We start from the raw sequence: 22,799 nt of genomic DNA, 5'->3' as shown, positions 1-22,799 counted from the left end.
TTATTTTTGCAAACGCTTTTTGTATTTTTTCAAATAGTGTGAACATTGAAAAAACATGCGTTACCTAGAAATATTTTATTTAAAATTGTTGTTATTTTTAATTCAGGAAATAAGCTTCGAAATTTTAAATGTTTTTTTGTAATCAATAAAATATATTTATAAAAAATTCTAATTATTAAAATTCGGGAATATTCCAATTTGGGAATTTTATAATTCTAAAATGTTATTATTCAAGAATTTTATTTTTCGGCAATTTTCCAATTCGGTATTTCGATTTTTCGGCAATTTCATTATTCGAGAATTTTATTATTTGGAAATTTTCCAAATCGGTATTTTTATTTTTCAGCAATTTTATTATTCGCGATTTTTAATATTCGGCAATTTTCCAATTCGTTATTTTTATTTTTCTGCAATTTTATTATTCAGGAATTTTCAAATTCGGAAATTTAACAGTGACGGGAATTTTATTTTTCGGAATTTTTCAGTCGTCCCCAAATAATTATTTTTTATTTTGAGAGAGAAAACAAAAAAGAAAAATCATTAGCCGTAAAATGTAAAAAAAATGTGACAATACAAATTATTATTTGCCATTTAAAGAAATATATATTATATAAATTATTTTTTGCAATACGAAAATAATAATACAAATTGTTACTTGTCTAAAACAAACATAATAGAAACGATTACTTCTCGTGAAAAATAAATAATAATACAGAGTAATACAAAATAATACAAATTTTTAGAAAAAATCTATCCGATTTTTATTTCAACAGTTTTTTTCTTTAAATAATCAGTTGAATTTTTATTTTTTAAATTATGATATCATTCAGTTTTCCATTTTAAATTTTGAACTCTCAAGCTAACATTTTAATTCAAAGTTTATATAAATTAATCCATGATTTTTTAAAATTAAACTGTACTTTTGGATTTATAAATTGAATAATATTTTATTGAAATTTTGAAAAATATTCTCAGTTTTAGAATAAATTCAAAATAATATATTCAAAAATAAAGTCTTTCATTTTAAATTCTTCAGAAGAATAAAAGATGTTTCCAAGGAAAATTGAAAATGATTTTTTATTTTGAAAAATTTATTTTAAGAAAATATTTTTTCCGGATTTTAAAAAAATTATCAGGAAAAATTGGAATCATTTTTTTAAATTCTTAGAAGTTCTGAAAGAATATTTAAAATAATTTGAAATTCGAAAAAATGTAAAACATTAAAATTTTAAGGTTTCTAGCTTAAAATTGTGTAAAATGATGTAATTTCGAGTATTATTTGTCATTAAAAAAAATTATACAAAACAATATTTTTCTTTAAAAAAACAGTACTAATACAAATGATTATTTGTCTTAAAAATATATTACAAATGATTACTTGTCGTAAAAAAACGAAAAGAAAAAATTATGATGCAAATTATTATTTGTCATTGAAAGAAAAACAGGAACGCCAATTATTTCTTGGAATAAAAAATAAATAGTAATCCAAATTATCAATTTAAAAAAAAAAAAATATTACAAAAGAGTTTTTTTTTTCATAAAATTGATATCAATAATACGTGTAGTTTTCATTTAAATTTTCATTTAAAAACCTGTAAAATACGAATTAAGAATGATCATTTTACAAAAAACCATTAATAAAAATGATTATTACTTATAAAAAATTAATGATAATAATACAAGTTTGTACTTCTAATTGGAAACAGCAATGCTATTATTTTGCATTAATAATTAATACAAATTAAAAATCAAAACAAATAAAAGCCAGAATAAAAATTTTCTAGCCATTAAAAAAAATGCCAATTAATGATTGTACAAAAAAAATAAATAATAATAATAATACATATTATTATTTGTCGTAAAAAAATTATGAATTACATATTATTATTTGTCATTTCAAGAAAAAATAATGATATAAATTATTTGTTGCAATAAGAAAATAATAATAATAATTATTATTTGCATTCCTGTTTTTATTTCAATGACAAATATTGATTGGAATAAAATTTTTAATTTTTTTTACGACAAGTAATCATTTATAATACATTTTTTTAAATTAAATAATTATTTGTATTCGTACTGTTTTTTTTTTAAGAAAAGTACTCATTTGTATTTTTTTTACTGACAAATTATAATTTATATTATGATTTTTTTTTTAATGACAAGTAATAATTTATAATTTTTGTTTTAAAGACAAGTAATAATTTATATTATTGGGTTTTTAAATTACAAATAATAATCTGTAGTATTTTTTTTATTAATGACAAATAATAATTTGCATTGTGTTTTTTTTTTCAAATGAAAAGTAAAAAATGTCCTTATTATTAATTTTTTATGAGTTGTAATCATTTTTATTGTTGTTTTTTTTGTAAAATTACAATTAAGATTAACATTAAATGTACTATTAATATTTAGTTTCTATGAAAAGGACTATTTTGTAATATTGTTTTTTTTTTTAAAGAAAAATGATAATTTGGATTATTATTAATTTTGTATGCCAAGTAAAAATTTGCGGTCCTGCTTTTTTTTCAATGACAAATAATAATTTGTATCAGTACTTTTTTAAAAGATATTTATTATATTGTATATATTTTTTTTAATATATAATTTTAATATTTAAATAACATAAATAATAATAATAAATATAATTTAATGCAGATTAAACCAAAATTATTGCAAATTCTCATTTGCCATTAAAAAAAAAAAATAATACAAATTTATACGTTTCTTTGAAGCAAAAGTTACAAATTATTACTTGGCATTAAAAAAAAATCAGAATAAAAAATATTATTTGTCATTAAAAAAAAAAAAATGAAGAATAAAAATTAATACTTTTCTTTTCAAACAAACAAAATATATAATAATTCAAATTAACACTTGCCTTAAAAAAAAACATTATTAAAAAATATTCCTTTTAATAGAAAATAAATATCAATGCTAATATAATTATAATTTCTTGTCTTTAATAAAAAATAATATTACATATTATTGCTAATCCTAAAAAAAACATCATGCAAATTAAATAAACACTGTAGCAAATTATTATTTGTTATTAAAAAAATACAATAAGACAAATAACTACTTCTAATTAAAAAAATCATAATATAAATGATTTTTTATTACAAAACAAAATGAATAATACAAATTAATACTTTTCTTACAAAAAAACAGCACTAATACAAATGATTTTTCGACTTTAAAAAATATGATAATAAATGATTACTTGTCATTGAAAAAATAAAAAAATAAAACAAATTATTAGTTGGAATACAAAATAAATAATAATCCAAATTATCACTTATCTTAAAAAAACAATATTAATAGTCCTTTGATACCAAATTAATATCAATAATACATATAATTTTCATTTAAAAACCAGTATAATACGAATTAAGTATGATCATTTTACAAAAAATTATCAATAAAAATGATTCTTACTCATAAACAATAAATAAATAATAATAATACAAGTTTGTACAAATTATTACTTGTCGTTAAAAACAAATAAAAGCCAGAATAAACATTTTCTAGCCATTAAAAAAAAAATAATGCAAATTAATGCTTGTTAGAAAAAAAAATAATAATACAGATTAAACAAACACTATTGCAAATTATTATTTCCCATTAAAAAAAACATTAATATAAATTTTTACTTGTCTTTGAAACAAAAATTACAAATTATTAATTGTCATTAAAAAAAAATCATAATATAAATTATTATTTGGCATTACAAAAATGAATAATACAAATTAATAACTTTTCTTTTAAAAAAAGTACTAATACAAATGATTATTCGACTTTACAAAATATTATAATAAATTATTAATTGTGATTAAAAAGAAAAAGAAAAAACTATGATAAAAATTATTACTTGGCATACAAAATAAATAATAATAGAAATTATTACTTGCCGTTAAAAACGATTAAAAGCTAGAATACAAATTTTTAGGCATTAAAAAAACAATACAAACTAATGCTTGCTAGAAAAAAATAAATAATAATATTACGAATTATTAATTATCATTCAAAAAACCTTGATAAAATTTATTACTTGTCATAAAAAATAAATAATGATAATATAATATAAAATAAACAAAAATTCTAGCAAATTATTATTCGTTATAAAAAAAAAACAATAAGACAAATTATTACGTCTCATTAAAATGAATCATAATATAAACTATTTTTCATTACAAACAAAAATGAATAATACAAATTAATACTTTTTTTAAAAAACAGTAATAATATAAATGATTATTCGACTTCAAAAAATATAACAATGAATGATTACTTGTCTTCAAAAAAAAAGAAAAAAGCGATGATGCAACAAAATAATCCAAATTATCAGTTTTCTTTAAAAAAAAAACAATGTTACAAAATATTCCTTTTAATAGAAAATAAATATCAATACTAATATAATTATAATTGCTTGTCTTTAATCAAAAATTATCTTACAAATTATTATTAATCCTAAAAAAAAAACATAATGCAAATTGTTTTTTTTTTTCATTTAAAAACCCGTATAATACGGATTAAGAATGATCATTTTACAAAAAATGAACAGTGAAAATGATTCCTACTAATAAAAAATTAATAATAATAATAAAAGTTTTTACGTTTCATCGAAAAAAAAACACAATTTACATTATTATTTGTCATTATTAAAAAAAAATACTATAATTATTTCTGATTTAAAAAGAAAATAATACAAATTATTACTGGTCTTATAAAAAATGATATTTCTAATTATTGCTTAACATTTAAAAAAAAGGCAATAAACATTAATAATAGCCAATGGAAGAAAAAACAGTAATATAAATTATTTCTTGCAATAGGAAAATAATAATACAAATTATTACTTTTCATTAAAAAAAAATCATAATATAAATTATAATTTGTCATAAAAAAATGAATTATATAAATTAATACTTTCATTGAAAAAAAAAACATAGCATAAATTATTTTTCATTACAAAAAAAAAATAATGAAAATAAATACTTTTCTTTAAAAAAAAAACAGTACTAATACAAATGATTATTTGACTAGAAAAAAAATTAAAAAGTGATTATTTGTCGTTAAAAAAAAAGAAAAACTATGATGCAAATTATTTTTTGTCATTGAAAAAATAAAACAAATTATTACTTAGTGTACAAAATAAATAATAATCAAAATTATAAATTGTCTTGAAAAAAACCAAATATAATTGAAATTCCTGGCCTTTAATAAAACAGAATATTACAAAATATTACTATTCCTAAAAAAAAACATAACGGAATTTTTTTTAAATTCAAAAACCCGTATAATACAATTTAATACAAATTATTACTTGTCTTTAAAAAAAAATCATAATATAAATTTTAATTTATCATAAAAAAATTAATAATACAAATTAAAACTTTTATTTTTGAAAAAACAGTACTAATACAAATGATTATTTGACTTTAAAAATATTATTATTAATGATTACTTGTCGTGAACAAAAAAAGGAAAAACTATGATGCCAATTATTATTTGTCATTCAAAAAAATCGTAACATAAATTATTTTTTATTACAAAAAAAAATAATGAAAATTAATACTTTTCTTAAAAAATAAAAAAAAAACAGTAATAATACAAATGATTTTTTGACTTGAAAAAAAATTAATAAGTGATTATTTGTCGTTAAAAAAAAGAAAAAACTGATGCAAATTATTAATTGTCATTGAAAAAAATAAACAAATTATTACTTGGCATACAAAATAAATAATAATTCAAATTATCATTTTTCTTTAAAAAAAAAAAACAAAATTACAAAATACTCCTTTTCATAGAAAATAAATATTAATAATACATTTAATTTTAATTTTAATTTTACAAAAAAACAACAATAAAAATGATTCCAACTCATAAAAAATTAATAATAATAAAGTTTTTACTTTTCATCGAAAAAAAAACACAATTTACATTATTATTTGTCATTAATAGAAAAAGTACTACATATTATTATTTGTAATTTAAAAAGTCAATAATACAAATTATTACTTGTCTTTAAAACAAAAATTATAAATTATTACTTGTCATTAAAAAAAATTATGATATAAATTATAATTTGCCAGTAAAAAAAATACAATTTAATACTTTTCTTTAAAAAAAAAAACAGTACTAATGCAAATAATTATTTAACTTAGAAAAATGTATTATAAATGATTACTTGACGTAAAAAAAAGAAAAAGTTTTATTCCAATTAATATTTGTCATTGACAAAAAAGCAGGAACGTAAATAATTATTCGGCATACAAAATAAATAATAATCCAAATAATCACTTGTCTTAAAAAATTAATATTACAAAATAGCTCTTTTCATAGAAAATTAATATCAATAATACATTTAATTTTCATTTAAAATAAATGATTTAAGAAAATGATTCTTTCTCATAAAAAATTAATAATAATAATAATAATAATACAAGTTTGTACTTTTTATTGAAAAAAAAAACCACAAACAATATCACTAATTTATTACTTGCTATTTGAAAAAAGTCAGTGCAAATTATTTGTTGTCATAAAAAAAAATACAAATTATTGCTGGATAAAAAAGCAATATTACAAATTATTATTTATCATCTGAAAAAAAGATAATACACTCGAATCAATTCCAAATCAGGCAAGTTTAATTTAATTCATTTAAAATTTTATAATCTTACTTTATTTTCAATAATTTATTTATTGTATACTTTCGTTATTATTGTAAAAATTATTTTTTATTTAAATACTAAATCTATACGAAAATTAATTAATAATTAAACTTACTTTATAATGAAAATATTTAATAATAAATTTAATTTGATTAAAAGTTTTTAAAAACTATCACTTAAAGTCGCAGAATCTCTTAGAGGAAGTTAGGTCAGAAAATTAATCAAAAAACCCACATTTCATAAAAAATAAATATCAATAATATCTACATATAATTTTAATTCCTTGTATTTAATAAAAAAGAATATTACAAATCATTACTAATTATTAAAAAAAAAAAAAATCCAAAATGCAAATTATTGTTTTTTATTCAAACCCCCTTATAATAGAAATTAATTATCATTTTATAATAATGACAAAAAAACAATAATAACAGCAAATACGAATTGTTTAAAAGAAAGTGATAAAAATGATTTATTGTCTTTTCTTTATTTAAAAAAGAGAAATGAAAATTATTAATTGACATGAAAAATTACTTATAATAATACAAAATATTATTTTCCATTAAAAATTAAGTAAGAAAAATGATTAATTGTCATAGTTAAAAGAAAGTAAATAGAAATTGAAAATTAAAAATGATTTTTTTCAGGACTTTTCTTGCTGGTTACAGCAGCCCACTCGATGAGCAGATATCGAGTTTGACGATTTTAATAATTTCGATAGTCGTCGCCCTTCCAGTAGTTCCAATACTTTTGTACGGCTCTTTAATTTTTTATCGCAGAATAACGAAAACGGACAATGAATTTCAAAATTTTTAAAATTGCAGTGATAAAAAAAAGGAGAATCTCCTAATTGGCATTGGCCAATGAAAATTAATTGCTCAGAAAGTGATTCCTAGATTAAGTGCATTATCATAAGAATAATAATTGAGTCGTTTTATATAAAAAAAAAATCACCTGAGCCGATATGTTGCTCAATAGGAAATATATATTTTTTTGGTCTATAAAAACACATTTTGAAAAATTTCTTTGGCAATTTCGTGCCAAAAAATAAGTTGATTTCGGTCGTTTTTTTTTTTTTAGAAAACGGCTCAATTTTGTATATAGTGTTAGACGGACGTAAAGTTTTAGTTGTATTTTCACATTTTTGCTACTTAGAGAGCACTGCCATGATAATAAAAGGTGCCTTTTTAATTATAAAAAAAGTCTTAAATTATTTCCAATTCTTTCAGCACCATTATTTTAGTAATTTTTATTAATTTAGAAAATTTATTTCTAATTTATCTAGAGTTTCAGGGCATATGAGTGAAACAAATTTGGGTTTTTATTTTCAGACAGAGAGTTTCGGTTAAAGAATATCATTTTTTTTTTTTTTTTGGGACAGGAAATTTTTTTCTTTTTTCACCTTTTTTGAGTTGAAAAAGAACAATTTTATTCCAAATTTCAACTTGCACGCTAAACACAGTTTTTATTACACTTTCCTAATCGACCAATCTTGAACTAAATGATCGAATTTTCAAACAAAAAAGATTAAACTTCAACTAGGAAGAGTTGCATTTTCAAACATAATTTTTAATTTTTAATTTGAAAATATGAATATTTTACAAGCCAGTTAAATTATATAACTTTTCTAACAAATGAGGATTTTAATAAAAAAAGATTACTTTTTCAGAAAATAGTTGAATTTTCAACCAAATAGTAGAATTTCTAACCAAGAGATGAATTTTTATCCAAAAGGTGATTTTTTTTAGCAAATAGTTAAATTTGCCACCCAAAAAGACGATTTTTCAAGTAAAAGAGAAATTTCAATCCAAAAGGGATGAATTTTCGACAAAAAAAATGTCTTTTTAACAAAATAGTTGAATTCAGATTAATTCTGGAACAGAAATATGATACTTTTTTGTTTTGTTTTTGACCAAGAAAATTAATTTTCACTCAAAAAAGATCAATTTTGAACCAAATAATAGATTTTTGGAACCAAAAGATTAATTTTAAACAAAAAATAGGTGACTTTTTAAGAAACTAGTGGAATTTTCAATAAAATAATTAAACTTTCAACGAATTTGTGGAGTTTTTAACTAAACACCAAACATATAATCTTAGACTTTAATAAAAATTATTAATTTTCAAATATAAAAGGTGAATTTTCAACAACTAAAAAAAAAATTTTTCCACTAAAAGATCAATTTTGAACCAACAAATATTAATTTTCTACAAAACTATAAATTTTTGACCAAAAGCGATGATTTTTTCAAAAAAATCGTTGAACTTTCCCAAAAATTATCTTTTTTAAGTAAAAGAGATTATTTATTAAACAAAAATACAATCATAGACTTTATGAAAAAAAGGAATTAATTTTCAATCAAAAAAGATAAATTTTCAATATAAAAATATGAATTTTTTACAAAAGTATAAATTTTCAACCAAAAACGATGCATTTTTCAAAACAATAGTTGAATTTTCACAAAAATTATATATTTTTTAATTCAAAGAGATTATTTCTTAAACAAAAATACAATAATAGACTTTTTAAATAAAAGAATTAATTGCCAACAAAACAATATAAATATGCGACCAGAAACGATTACTTTTTAACAAAAGACTTTAGTTTTCAACATAATAATTAAATCTTTAACTAAATAGTAGAATTTGTAACTAAAAAGTAGAATTTTGAAAAAAAATGATTTATTAAAAATTCCACTCCTTGGTTGAAAGTTGAAGGAATTTGTTCAAATTTCATTTTTTTCTTTAAAGATTCATAATTTTAGTTGTAAGTTCGATTTTTTAATAAAAAAATAAAATTAACAATTCTTTTTGTTGAAAAAATGTTTGTTTTTTAACTGAAAATTCAAATATTTTGTTTAAAAAAGTCAACTGATTAATTGTAAATAAACTTTTTTGTTGTTATTTTATTTTCTCGTTTTCAAAATTAAATTGTTTCATAGAGAATTAGACTTTTTGGCTTGAAAATTCAACAAACTGTTTTTTGTTTTTAATTTAAATTTTGCTATGGAAATATGAACTATAACATTTTTTTGATAAACATCAATGTTTTTTGTTGAAAATTAAAAAATTTCGTTAACATTATTTTTCATTCTTGACTGAAAAATACAAAATTCAACTTCAACATACAAAATTCAACTTTTTTGTAGAAAATTCGTTTTTTGTTGCTTTTTTTTTATTAAAAATTAATTTTTCTTGATAGAAATTAATCTACTTAATTTTCGGGTTAAAAATTGATCTTTTATGGTTTAAAAATGCAGACAATTTTTAGAGTAGAAGTAATATTTCTAAAAGGAAATATTTCTGAATTATAATATAATTTTTTTTTAATTTTTTAGTAGGAAATTACCTTTGTTCTCTTGAAAATTTAAACAACTTGAGATTAAAAGTTAAACTGTGTTGTTAAAAATTAATTTTGTTTTTGGAAGATTCATCATTTTTGATGAAATTTTACCTTTCTTTGAAAATTTAACTACTTTGTTTAAAATCAATTTTGTAACTAAAAATTTAACTATTTCAGCAGAAAGTTTATCTATTTTGTGTGGAAAATTGACCTTTTCTGGTTCGAAATTTAACAATTTAGATGTAGATTTGCCATTTTAAATTGAAAAATTCATTTATTTCGTTAAAAATTCACGTGTTTTGATTTTAAAAATCGACTTTTTTGGTAGAAAATCTACTTTTTGGTACCAAATGATTTTCTTCTTTTAAAGTTGAATTGAATCTATATCCTTGTTTAGAAATTCTTCTTTTTTGGTTAAAAAGTCAAGTATTCAATTTAAATATTATCATTTTAGTTGAAAAATCATCTTTTATGTCCAATTTTTTGTTGAAGATTTATCATTTTAATTGAAAATTTATTTCTTTGGTTGAAAACTTTTTTTTCATTGGATAAAAAGGAATTTTTGTACCGGAAATTTAACCATTTTTCTAGAAATCCGATTTTTTTGTTAAGAATTAAACTTTTAACGGAAAATTCAACTATTCTATTTTTGGTTGAAATTTTACCTTTCTGTAAGAAGATTCAAGTATTTGGTTGAAGATTTATATATTTTTTTTATCTGAAAATTAAATTATGTTTTTTTAAATTTATATAATTTGTGAAAAATTAATCTTTGTTTTGTGGAAAATTAATCTTATTGGTAGGTATAAAAAACAACTATTCCAGTTGAAGATTCATCATTTTAGTTGGAAATTAATCACTTTGAATGTAAGTTGGTCTTTTAAAATTGAAAATTAATTAATTTCGTAGAAAAATTTACGTATTTTGTTTTAAAAGAGCTATTTTTTCGTAGATAATTGACTTTTTTTACAAAAAATAATTTTTCTAAAAGTTAATCTCTGTTTATTAATTCCTCTTTTTGATTGAAAATTCCAGTTAAATATAATAATTTTATTTGAAATTTCATCTGTTAGGTTAGAAATAAAAAAAGAAATAAAAATATATATATATACTTGTTTGAAAAATAAATTCCTTTATTAAAAAATTTTTTTATTAAAGATTCATAATTTTATTTTAAAATTTATTTCTTTGCTTGAAAAATGAGCTATTTGATTGAAAACTGGTTTTTTTCATAGAAAACTATTTTTCTGAACTACCAATTTTTTTTACGAAATAAGTTTTTAACGGAAAATTCAACTATTCTATTTTTCGGTGTCATTTTATCTTTTTTGTTTGGATGAAAATTCAAGTATTTGGTTGAAATTTTTTTTATTTAAAAATCTAACAATTTTTTCAAAAATGCATGTAATTTGTGGAAAATTCGTCTTTTTTTGTAGAAAATTAATCTTATTGGTAGGTATAAAATTCAAGTTGAAGATTCATCATTTTAGTTGAAAATGTATCGCTTTTGTTGAAAATTAATTTTTCCAACTGAAAATTTATTCTAGGTAAATATTATTATTTAAGATAAAAATTCATTTAATCTATAAACTAAAAATGTAACTAATTCTGTTAAATATTTCATAATTCTAGTTGAAAATTCATCGATTTGGTTGAGTGTTTATCTTTTTTTTTTTTTTGAAGATTTATCATTTTAATTGAAAATTCATCTCTCTAGTAAATTTTTAAAAACTATTTTTCTGATAATTGATTTTTTATAGTTGAAATTTAATTTTGTTCGCTGAAAATTAAATTTTTTTCTTTTAGAAATTTTTGTTGCTGGAAATGAATTTTTTTACTTGAAACTTCATTCACATATTACACATTTCAGTTGAAAGTTCATCTCTTTGGTTGACAATTATATTTTTTAATTGGAAATTTAATGAATAAATTTTGGGATAAACTATATAGTATAATAAATTCGTTTTTTTAGTTGATATTAAATTTTTCTACTGAAAATTTAATTATTCTAGTTAAATATTCCCTCTTTTAATTCAAAATGCGTCTTTTTTGTGAAAAATAATTGTTTTTGGTTTCTCTTTTTTTACTTTTTTTTACTTGAAAATTTAATTACTCTACCTGAAAATTCATTTTTTGGATGAAAATTAACTTTTTAACTGAAAAGTTTAACTTTTCATGTTCAAATACAAATTTCGTTTAATTAACCATAAATTTGGGGAAATTTTGAAAATTTTAGGTGATCCACAGAAATTTGGGATAATCAAAATTACCATATATGGCCAATAAGTTTTCATAAATGACCGATAAATTTCCATAAATTATAAGAAATTTCTTAAAATTACATAATTTTTCATAAAATTACTGCAAACTTCCCGGAATTTATCCATCTTTTTCCAAGATTGGAAATTTTCGAAAATATACTTTTAAATTTGCCCGCCATAATTTTTGGCGCCACCAGGTGGCAGAAAGTCATGCGCAGGCGCTTTAAACGCTAAAATGATCTGCGCGTGCGCATGTCGTTCAATTCATCTAAATTTTGACGGGAAAATATAAAATTTTAAAAATGTCTGATAATTTTAGAAATGTTTGAAAATTTGGCATTTTGCGACAGGAATTTGTGAAAAATTAACATAATATCAGGAATTGGAATTCAGGGCTCAAGATACTAATATAACGTACAAGTGAGTGTTAAGCTTTTTCATTTATTGAAAATATTTCTGTAAAATGTGTATATTGGCCAGGCCACATTAGCTAACAAACCGAGTTTTTTTAATGATAAAAAAACGAAATCGTAGCGAATAGAAAAACATAGTTAGAGATATTAAAACTAACCATCGCTCTTTATCCTAAGTAAAGGACCAATCAACGATACGACCGCTTACTTTTACCATAATCTTAGTATATTAATTTATATTGTGTATAACAAAGCGGTAACAACTTGTTAATTGTAACTATTTACGATAATAATTATTTATTTTATATAATTACAATAATCAATGTAAGGATCGTTTAACTAACCGAATAACAAATCAATCGTCCTTTTGAGATCCGATATCTTTCCCTAATCTTTTCTTTCCTCATTTCATTTACCCCCCCCCCCACTTAACCTTTTTAAATTATTTAACAATATTTTCATCGCCTCTTTTTTTATTATTTGCTCTTTAATTTAGTAATTGTAGTAAACATAGTAATTATTTATAATATTGTGCAAATAACTCATATTTTCACTGGTTTTTTTTTCTTGGTTTCCATGTTTTCCTCGACGCTGAGAAACGAACGTTTCAGAAGAGCCCCTGTACATTTTTATTTTCGGATGGGCTTCTTCCGTTCAAGGACCTCTTTTTACAATCGCAAACTGAGACTTGAGGGCGATTACTTAAATGGCTTTCTTCTCATTGGTCTTTGTTTATTTATCATTTTTCTCTTTTTTGTCTCTTTTTTTCATTTTAATCCGAATGCAACAGTAATGTGACTGTTATATGACATCTATAAAAGGAATGTTACTGTTACATAACATTAGTACCATAAATGTTAATTGTTACATAACATTAGTAACATGAAGGTAACTGTTACATAACTCGTAACAGTAATGTAACTTATATTAAATAGAAGTTATAGGAAAGTATCTGTTATATTACATACATGTCACATTCATGTGAGTGTTATATAACTTGTATGTAACATGAATTTAACTTTTACGCAACATGCATATAACATTCATGTACCATATCTATTACAGACATATCTGTTATATATCTTGTATGTGACAAAATGTAACTGTTATAGAAGATGTACGTGGAAAAAATATTTTACTGTCACATAACGTTAATAACGAGAATGTAACTATTGCATGTCGTATGTAACAGTAATGTGACTTTTATATAACATATAAGTAGCATGAGTGTATCTGTTTTATAACAAATATTTAGCTGGAATGTAAATTTAGTTACATTACATATATGTAACATAATTTTACTATTATTTAATATTTATGTAAAATATATGTAACAGGGATGTTACTGTTATATAGCATTAGTCACAGGAATGTCATTTTTATATAACATGTAACTGTAACCTTACATATAATTTACAGGAATCTATCTGTTATATTACATACATGTACCATTCGGTTAACTGTTATAAAAACATGCATGTTATTATTAAATAACATATATTACATAAATGTAACTGTTATATAACATGTATGTTACATGGATGTAACTTGTTCATAACATACATTTAACATTTATGTAACTGCTATGTAACATATCTGTAACTGTTATACAACATCTGTAACAGTAATGTGACTGTTATATAACATATAAGTAACAGGAACGTACCCTTTTTATAACAAATATATAGCAGGAATGTAAATGTTACATTCATGTTACTGTCATATAATGTATACGTAACATATGTGTGACTGTTTTATAGCATACATTTAACAGAAATGTGAATGTTATATATCATGTATATGACTGAATGTAACTATTATATAACATATATATAACAGATGTTATATATAGCATCATATATTACATATGGCACATATATAACAGGAATGTAACTGTTACAAAACACGTAACATATATTTAATATAAACGAGTGTTATGTAACATATATGTAACTGTTGTATAACAAATATATAAATTTTAATGAACGATAAAAATTAAAAATATGAAAAGTGAAAAACAATCAATGGACAACGAGACCTGGAATTTATATAATCGCCCCAGGTGAATAATGAACAATCCTTTAATTAATATTTCGATGGCTAGCTTGTTAAAATTGGATTCTTAGCTCATCTATCTAGCTTGACTCATGGCAGTTGCTTGTTCATTACTAGCCGACAGGCTCACCTTTTTTTTTTTATTTATTTATAATTCTTTATTAGCTTCACACTTTACAGTGGCCTTCTATTAGCTTATTATCTCGTGACTTGAAAGTGAGTGTGTGTGTGAATTTTCTCTTAACTATTCGAAAGTTTTAAGACATTCTAGAAAGCCCTTTTTCACCCCTAACTCATAAGAAATCACCCCTCGTAAATAATTATTTTACAAATCGCGGACGTTCGCGGGGAGAGCTCGAGGGGTCGCGTTTTCGTGATGCGGGGAAAAGAGTACAAAGTACAATGAACCAACTATTATTTTACAGCCTTCGATCGCGTGAAAAAACAATGTACATACACACATACGTATTATTATTATTATTATTAATAAGTATCATTAATTATTATTATTCATTAGTATTGTTAGAATTATTATACTTAAAAAATTTACAAACAATCACGCGTCTTTTCCCCGCGGTTGGCGAACCTCTGACAAATATAAATTTCGTATGTTTCGCACATCGACGAGAAAATAGTGGAATCCGGACGCTGTGTTGAATACGATTATAAATTTGGGGAAGTTATACGCTTCGCGTAAGATTCACACAATTTCCCCGTCAAAATGTCTGCGATAGAAAAAGAACGCCATGCGCCTGCGCAGGTAATTTCTGGAGAATGAAGCGCCTGCGCATGACTTTCTGTTGCTTAGTGGCGCCACAGAGCAGGGCGGAAAAATTTAAAAATAAATTTTCAAAAATGCGAAAACGAAAATCTCAAATGGATTCCTACTGCTCAGTCTCACTCCAAACAGCAAATAAGTATGTGGATTCAAAAGCTCAGAAAGAATCGGCGCCAAGATTTAAAAAATGCGCGGTGCCTCGTGAATTTTTGGAATCGGGTAACAGCTTTCGAGGTAAATGTTTCTTTGGTTGCTGAATCTTGAGTGTGCACATTTAAAGCCTTCGAAAAATCACATAGTACTTCGTTCATACACGCTCGTATATGTTTCATTGGTCTGAAAGAGTGTTCGAAATTCAACATTTTTTTCGAGTCTACAGCGCGTGGAATGGAATCAATCATTCGCGGGGAAGTACGACCTACAGATTTCACACCACGCATTTTGCTTTGTTTTATCCAATGACCCAGCAATCTTAATTTTCGTTCACTATTCATACTTTTAAACTCCGTGCAAACAGCTTTCTTAGTTACTCCAATATTACATCAATGTTATATGACAGTTACGTAATTCGCTTGTAATAGGAATGTTACCTTTCAGTGTTATACATCTGTTACACGATATGCAACATGTTACAGTCACGTAACCGGTATGTTATATAAATTTTAACAGTTATGTAACATTTATGTAACAATGACGTAACAGTTGTGTAACTTTAATGCAACATATGTGTAACACAAAGGTAACATGAATGTAACCTGAAGGATTGTTTGCAAGGATGTTTTTTTCTTCCCTCTCCGCGTTGCTCGATGAAGTATCGAAAAATACATGTACAATATATATTTATATTTATGTTAATATATATATAAACCATGCGATATTTATTATTATTATCGAATTATTTGCACATATTACAGCATTGGAAACTCAAATCGAAGCTTTAGCCAGTAATAAAAATAATGGTGCGACGACTCGGAAAGGGTCCTTACAATTTTTCTCATCACTAAACATTTCTAAATCGAAGCAAAAGATTTACTTGGGGCAAAGCAGAATGAACCCAACAAATTGATTGATTCGGATTAGTTTGATGAGAGCTTTTTGAGGCGAATTAAATTTTTTTCAATAATTTCCTAGGTTCGATCTCAAACAAACCTTTTCTTCGCTACTGGAGATCCAATCAATTTTTTCAAATTTTTTCAAATTTTTTCAACTTAATTTCAATTTTGGTATAAATTTTTCGTTACACTTAAAGAAGTTAGATCCCCTTTAAACTACAGTCGGATCCAAATCGGATTTTCAAAACTTGAAGACCGATTTTCACTGAACTGAAAATAGATTTCTAAAAGCTCAGATTGAAATGTTTCAACTTACCAAAATTCTGTTTTTGTTTTTCATTTTATGCAAAAAGATACTGGACTTTTTGACTGTTTTGAAAAAATACAATTTTTGAGAGAAATGCTTTTGCAAGTCCAAAAGTCTGTGAATTTTGCTTATTCAGAGATTGTAAACAGCTTTCATTTTTCACTACGACGTCTCCGTTAAAGGCTAATAATTATTTATTATACAATTTTACATAAATTCGGGCAATATTAAAATATAAGAAATAGTAAACATTCATTAGCATTTATATATTACAATTTACATACATGTAACATTCGTAAAGTTATATACAAAAACTATATAAATATTTAAAAATATTGAAGATTCTTCAATTTTACTCTTATAAAATTAGCAATAAATTGTATAGAATTTGTAATAAGCATTTTCATTAATAATAAGAAAATGTGCTATTATTTGTCAAATTTTCCATCACTAAAGCTGCAGACATTAGGTGCTAATCTTATAAAATTTATCAATAAATTATATGCATAACTCCCAATAATCATTGTCCTCAATTCATAGGGGATATTACTGTTATTTTATCTTAATTCGTAAATAAAATTGTAGAATTCGAGAAAATATAACAGTTTGCTGAGACTTCTCGTCTGAGATTCCCGATAAATTTGATTCTCAGACTTTCATAAATTCTTCTCTATACAATTGAAAATCTGTTCTCTGAATTTTCAAATATTCTTTCAAATTCACAGAATTTTGAGAGGCAATTCACAGACAATTTCTCGGATATGCCATACCTTTTCAAAAACTTATTATTACTTCCCAATTCAAAATTTTTTGATATCAACCACTTTTTAAACGCAAAAATCGGTCTGCATTAAACAAAATTATCAATAAATTAAAAAAAAAATTAATTTTTCAAGAAAGATTTTCATACGATTTGAATTCGAAGACCGCTATCCGAATCGACGACGATATACGAATGATATCGACATAGGAATGAATCGCCCGTGGAGAGAATTGAAAATGCAAAACTATGTAGAAAAAGTACGTGAATATTGATCTCGACAGGCATTCTAAGATTCTTCGAAAAAGCGGATTTCGACACCGATAGTGAGTAATTTGTACGAGTAATTTACAATGATTTTTTTCTTGTCGCTTGAGCTTCTATAGCTTAAAGTAATGAACATTTTTGTTTTGTCGTTAATGCATTACATCTCCCCCATGCCTTCCTCCTACGACCCACGACTAACTTTCCACGTCCTTACTTTTTAATCCGTCACCCCCTCTTTCCTGTCACAACTGTACCAAATATTAAAAATTCTTCAGGTCATATCAAGTTATATAACTGTTATATTGCCGTTATATAACATACATGTAACTAAAAAGCCTTCAAAGCTATTAGTTACATTAGAGTTATATAAATTTTATTGCAGTACTATAACATTTATACAACGTTCTCAAGCATGACTATTAAGTGACTTCAGTGTTACAAGCTGTTACAAAAAAAAAAAACAACTCGGAATGAAATCTAATCCCCGTGAATCGAACGGACACGCGAAGCAGTAATTTTTGTTACGCACACGAAAGTGGGCACTGGGCATTAGAAAAATAACAAGCACTCATTCGCAAAACTCAGAGCTGTCTCTCTCTCTCTCTCTGTCTCTCTCTATATATATGTATATTTCACCATCTCACGTGATATCGCATTGGTTTAACATTCACGTTTTAATTACAATTAAGTTCTTTATAAATAGGTAATAGAGTCTCGATTCGTGGGATCGCGTTATATATTTATTTTATACAGTTTAATTATCGTTATTAATTTATTTAGTTATTTATTAACATTATGTCGTTATCATCGTTACCGTTATTGTTAATTATTAGTTTTTATCGAGATCTCTCGTTTTTTAGTTTATAACGCGCGTAAGGATTTACAATGGACTTTTCCTACTTAAAAAGGCGGTGCTTAAAAAACGGGACGGCAGGCAAGCTGAATCGGGTGAGACGCTCACTTACTTTGGCCCCTTCGAGCTCAAAATCCAAAACTGTTTCGAATTAACGATAAAATGTTACTGCGCATCTAAAGTCACTAAATAGATCCACTGCGCATGCATTTTATTCACTGGGTGCTACTGCGCATCACTGTTAGAATTGATATACACCTATGCGCAGTAGATCAATTCCGAAAATATAGGTGCGCAATCGATTAATTCTGAAAATAGGGACCTTCAGGATTATTCGTGCTCCAGATTTAAATTTTCACCTTGAGGAGGACGTTGGTAGGAATATTTTATAAAAGTTTGCGCGAAACCTCTCCCCGGACAAATGAGAAAAAAAGTTCGATACGGTTTGTATATTTGTAAGCGTGTTGAACGTTTTTACGTTGCGGCTCTTTGTTCGCCAAGTTCCTTTTTTTTACGATAAAAGCTACATTACTCCCTCTCGACACACGCAGGTACACTTTTACTCTCGAAAACAGGCACGCACGTGGAATTACGCTCTCCGATAAAAATTACAAGAACTAGAAGAGTGCGATTCGTAGAAAGCGAGTATGCAAATCGAATTTCATTTGGTGTATTTACACGTAAGAATCATTTCGCGTTATATGACCCTGCACCAGGTGAGGTATGATTCGCTTGCACCGACAAATTCCCGGGATCAGGTCAGACTTATTTTATCGACCGATTATCAAAAAGGAAAGAAAATTTTTTCGAAAGGTCGGTCGATCGGATGTGAAGGATCTGCTGAATTTCTGATCGTTCATTCGATCATTATTCGCTGGAAGTCTCTGGAATCGATTACAATCAACAGAAAGTTGATTTCGAGTCATTTTGAACGCTTGGGGGAAGGAAAAAACTTTGTCTTGAAGGTAGTCGATCCTAGGCTCACCGGTAAGACAAGGTGTCTAACGGAAATTTAGAATTTGAAATTAGGAAAGAATGAGTTAATCAGAAGTGCGGGATTTTATCAAAGTTGGGATTTAGGGAAGTTATCTTCCGCACTGCTGAACTTGAAGGAAAAGAGGAGGAACTGCGAAAGGGGAAGATTCGAACAGTTCTCATTTTCTCCTAATTCTAGAAGAATTTTGATTTATTGTGAAAAATGGCCGGGGAAGATATGTATATTTCTCTTTCTTGCAGTAGTGACAGGCCTGGAAGATGAAGGAAAATAATTCAGCTTCTCCTAAACTAGAAGATCCCATGGAGATTGGGGAAGGACATGGAACCCTTAGGTTAGGTTTTGAAACAGACACCTTGTCGATTGCAGAATCAATTCAATCTCGATCGGTCGTTCTAAGCAGCTGCAATTAACGAAGAGAAAGAGGGGGCTGCTGGATGATCAGTAAGAATAAATTCGGTCGGTTAGTAAAAACCCGTACACTTCGTTCCGGCGAATCGCCTATGTTTCGTGTATCCTCGGACTCTGTCGGCTCCTAACGACACACTCGTGAAGTCGATAAAAAGGCAACTCGTTGGAGGAATTTATTATACAACTATAAGGCTGTTAAGTAGTAAACGCACGTGCGAATTGTTTCCTTTATCTGGGAGGAGGGCGCGACGAGGATCAGACATCCGCAGTACGAGAAGTGACGCTCGGCGAGCGGCTGTGAATGACGACCCGGTGGCCATTTTTGGTGACGAAGCCGTCGCTCTCGACAAGCACTGCCGTTTGTCTGACTCTTGGGTCCATGTCGGGATCGTCGCTCTCCTCGCTGGGGCCGCCGAGTCGTTGTTGCTTATGCTTCCTCCAGGCATTCTGGATAAGACGTGCACAGTACTCCTCTCGTTGTCGCCACAAGGTAGAAGATACAGGTTCATAACCGACTTCGCCAGGCCTGGTTTGAACTTCAGCCAGCTCCCCTGTTTCTTCGATAGGATTGCCCTTCCTAGCGAAGAAGTCTTTCGTGAGAGCATCGAGGATATCGACGCAAAACATAAGGTCGCCCTTACATATGGGGATATCCATCGATACAATCTTGTACTTGTTGGGTTTGTGAATCTGCAGAGGGGGTTCGAGTACGTCTAGGAATTCGGAGAGCTGGTCGTATCTTATGTATTGGGTGCCGTCAGGGTCGAACTGCTGCCATATCTCGTAGTACATGTCGTAGTCATCATCAGTCAGACCCTCCTGGACGTCCTCGGTCGCCTGCGAGTAGTTCTCCAAGATGACGGCGATGTACATGTTTATGACAATCAGGAAACTGATGACCAGGTATGAGAGCAGATAGGCGATGCCAATTGTGGAAGAGCCACAGTTGCCAGGGTAACCGATCTCGTTGTTCGGCTCTTGACAATCTTCCTCGTTGATAATGCCGTCCAGAACGCCATCCCAGCCAGCGGATGTTGACATCTAGAGAATAAATTGAGTTTTGAGATTGCTGTCAAACTAATCCAGTCCTGAATGGATCTGCTGTAATTTACCTGAAAGAGCAGTATCATCGACTGCCCGAATGTCTTGAAGTTGTAAACGTCATCTAGACCACTCTTGTCCTTGACGTGCATGAAGAAGGACATTCCGAATATAGCAAAGATGAACATCACCAGGAACAGCAATAAGCAAATGTTAAAGAGGGCCGGTAACGACATGGCCAACGCGAAAAGCAGGGTACGAATTCCCTTCGCACCTTTCACGAGACGCAGAACTCGACCCACTTTGGCTACCCTCACAACTCGAAGCAAGGTTGGCGATACAAAATATTTCTCAATGATGTCGCTCAGTACCAACCCTAAGAGAAAAAAAGTAAGTCATTTATTAATACCTTTCTATTTTCTCATCCAAAATTGCAAGCATGCTACTTCCAAGATGCAGTTGGGATTGGATCTTCATTTGTTTTAATATGTGCACTTAAAATACATGCGAATCATCTTAAAGATGTAAAATTTTGTGGGATCGGGGTATTTATTACTAGTGTTGGAGTTTCTCTTCCGGTAGTGTAGATTAGAAAAAGGATTAAAATGTAGCTACGAAATAATGAATTTTGGTCTGCAGAATCTCAGTCTTATAATTAATCTATCTAGCATTCTGTTATAAGCAGTGTGATACGAGATAAGTCGAAAAATGAGGAAACTATTCTATCAGTACTTCTAGACTTGGATAAAAAATGAGGGCATCAGGTATTGAGCTAAGAATCAAAGTATATAAAAGACTATAAAAAAGTACTAGACTGAAGATCACTCCGTCGGAGGATTGAAAACAAACCTTTCTCAATAATCTTACCGGAATTTTGAACTTTGGCCATGAGCATGCCTCAAGTTCCCAATTTCGTGGTGTTCAAGATCCTGACAATTAAAATGTCAGAGATCAACTACCACGAAAGAGTGAAATTTCATCCTGATAATTTTGACAGGGCGGGAGGGGATTGTGGTTTTCTTAAAATCACATCAATGTAAGGCTACATAACGTAATGATAAAGACCAGTTGTTGCAACTCGAATGAAATGTACACCTGTATGCTTTACTTCTACGTTAAACTATCGTGCATGAGAATAAGAGACTAATAAAAGAGTGTGAGAAAGGAGCAAACAGTTCATGTCGGAAAGCTAACAGGATTTTCTTTTTAGACAAAATCGATCTCTTTCATTCGAGTAATACAACTGGTGTGATCATTACGTTACATTACCTAATATTGATAATATAACAACAACAAAATCAAAGAGGTTCCACGGCTCCTTGAAGTAATGGTAGCGCAGGGCGAAGATCTTCATCAGACACTCGCTGGTGAATATCACAATGAATATCATATTCAGGTAGTCCAACACGTTGCTGAAGGTGGCAGATTGTTGGTAATGGTCCATTGTCATTGTCAACATGTTGAATCCGATGAACAACATAATTATCATATCGAACTTTTTATCCGTCACTATTTCAAACACTATCGCCTGCGGCCTCCACTAAAAAAGAGAATATTAAATTTGAGTCTCCAGGTTGGCTGCGATGTGAC

General features: G+C 26.4%; 2 protein-coding genes across 3 annotated transcripts in view; one reads left to right on the top strand and one right to left on the bottom strand.

Annotated features, from left to right (window-relative positions):
• Positions 1–7,871, top strand: part of LOC117173656 (glycosylated lysosomal membrane protein-like) — a 31,583-nt gene extending 23,712 nt beyond the window's left edge. For both annotated transcript variants that reach the window (XM_033362306.1, XM_033362299.1), the window contains one exon: positions 7,322–7,871. In XM_033362306.1, the coding sequence (XP_033218197.1) occupies positions 7,322–7,490 (169 nt within the window). In that variant the 3' untranslated portion in view covers positions 7,491–7,871. The remainder of the gene's footprint in view (positions 1–7,321) is intronic.
• A 4,837-nt stretch (positions 7,872–12,708) lies between these two features.
• LOC117167010 (sodium channel protein para) overlaps positions 12,709–22,799 on the bottom strand; it is a 116,167-nt gene continuing 106,076 nt past the window's right edge. Inside the window, exons 28-30 of the mRNA XM_033351561.1 lie at positions 22,479–22,749; positions 21,281–21,585; positions 12,709–21,209 (exon numbers count right to left, since the gene is read on the bottom strand). Of these exons, the coding sequence (XP_033207452.1) occupies positions 20,424–21,209; positions 21,281–21,585; positions 22,479–22,749 (1,362 nt within the window). The 3' untranslated portion in view covers positions 12,709–20,423. The remainder of the gene's footprint in view (positions 21,210–21,280; positions 21,586–22,478; positions 22,750–22,799) is intronic.

The sequence above is a fragment of the Belonocnema kinseyi genome, chromosome 1 (genome assembly GCF_010883055.1).
Source record: "Belonocnema kinseyi isolate 2016_QV_RU_SX_M_011 chromosome 1, B_treatae_v1, whole genome shotgun sequence".
Taxonomy (NCBI): Eukaryota; Metazoa; Arthropoda; class Insecta; order Hymenoptera; family Cynipidae; genus Belonocnema; species Belonocnema kinseyi.
Note: the sequence above shows the minus strand (reverse complement) of the source record. Positions and strands in the feature narration are given on the sequence as shown.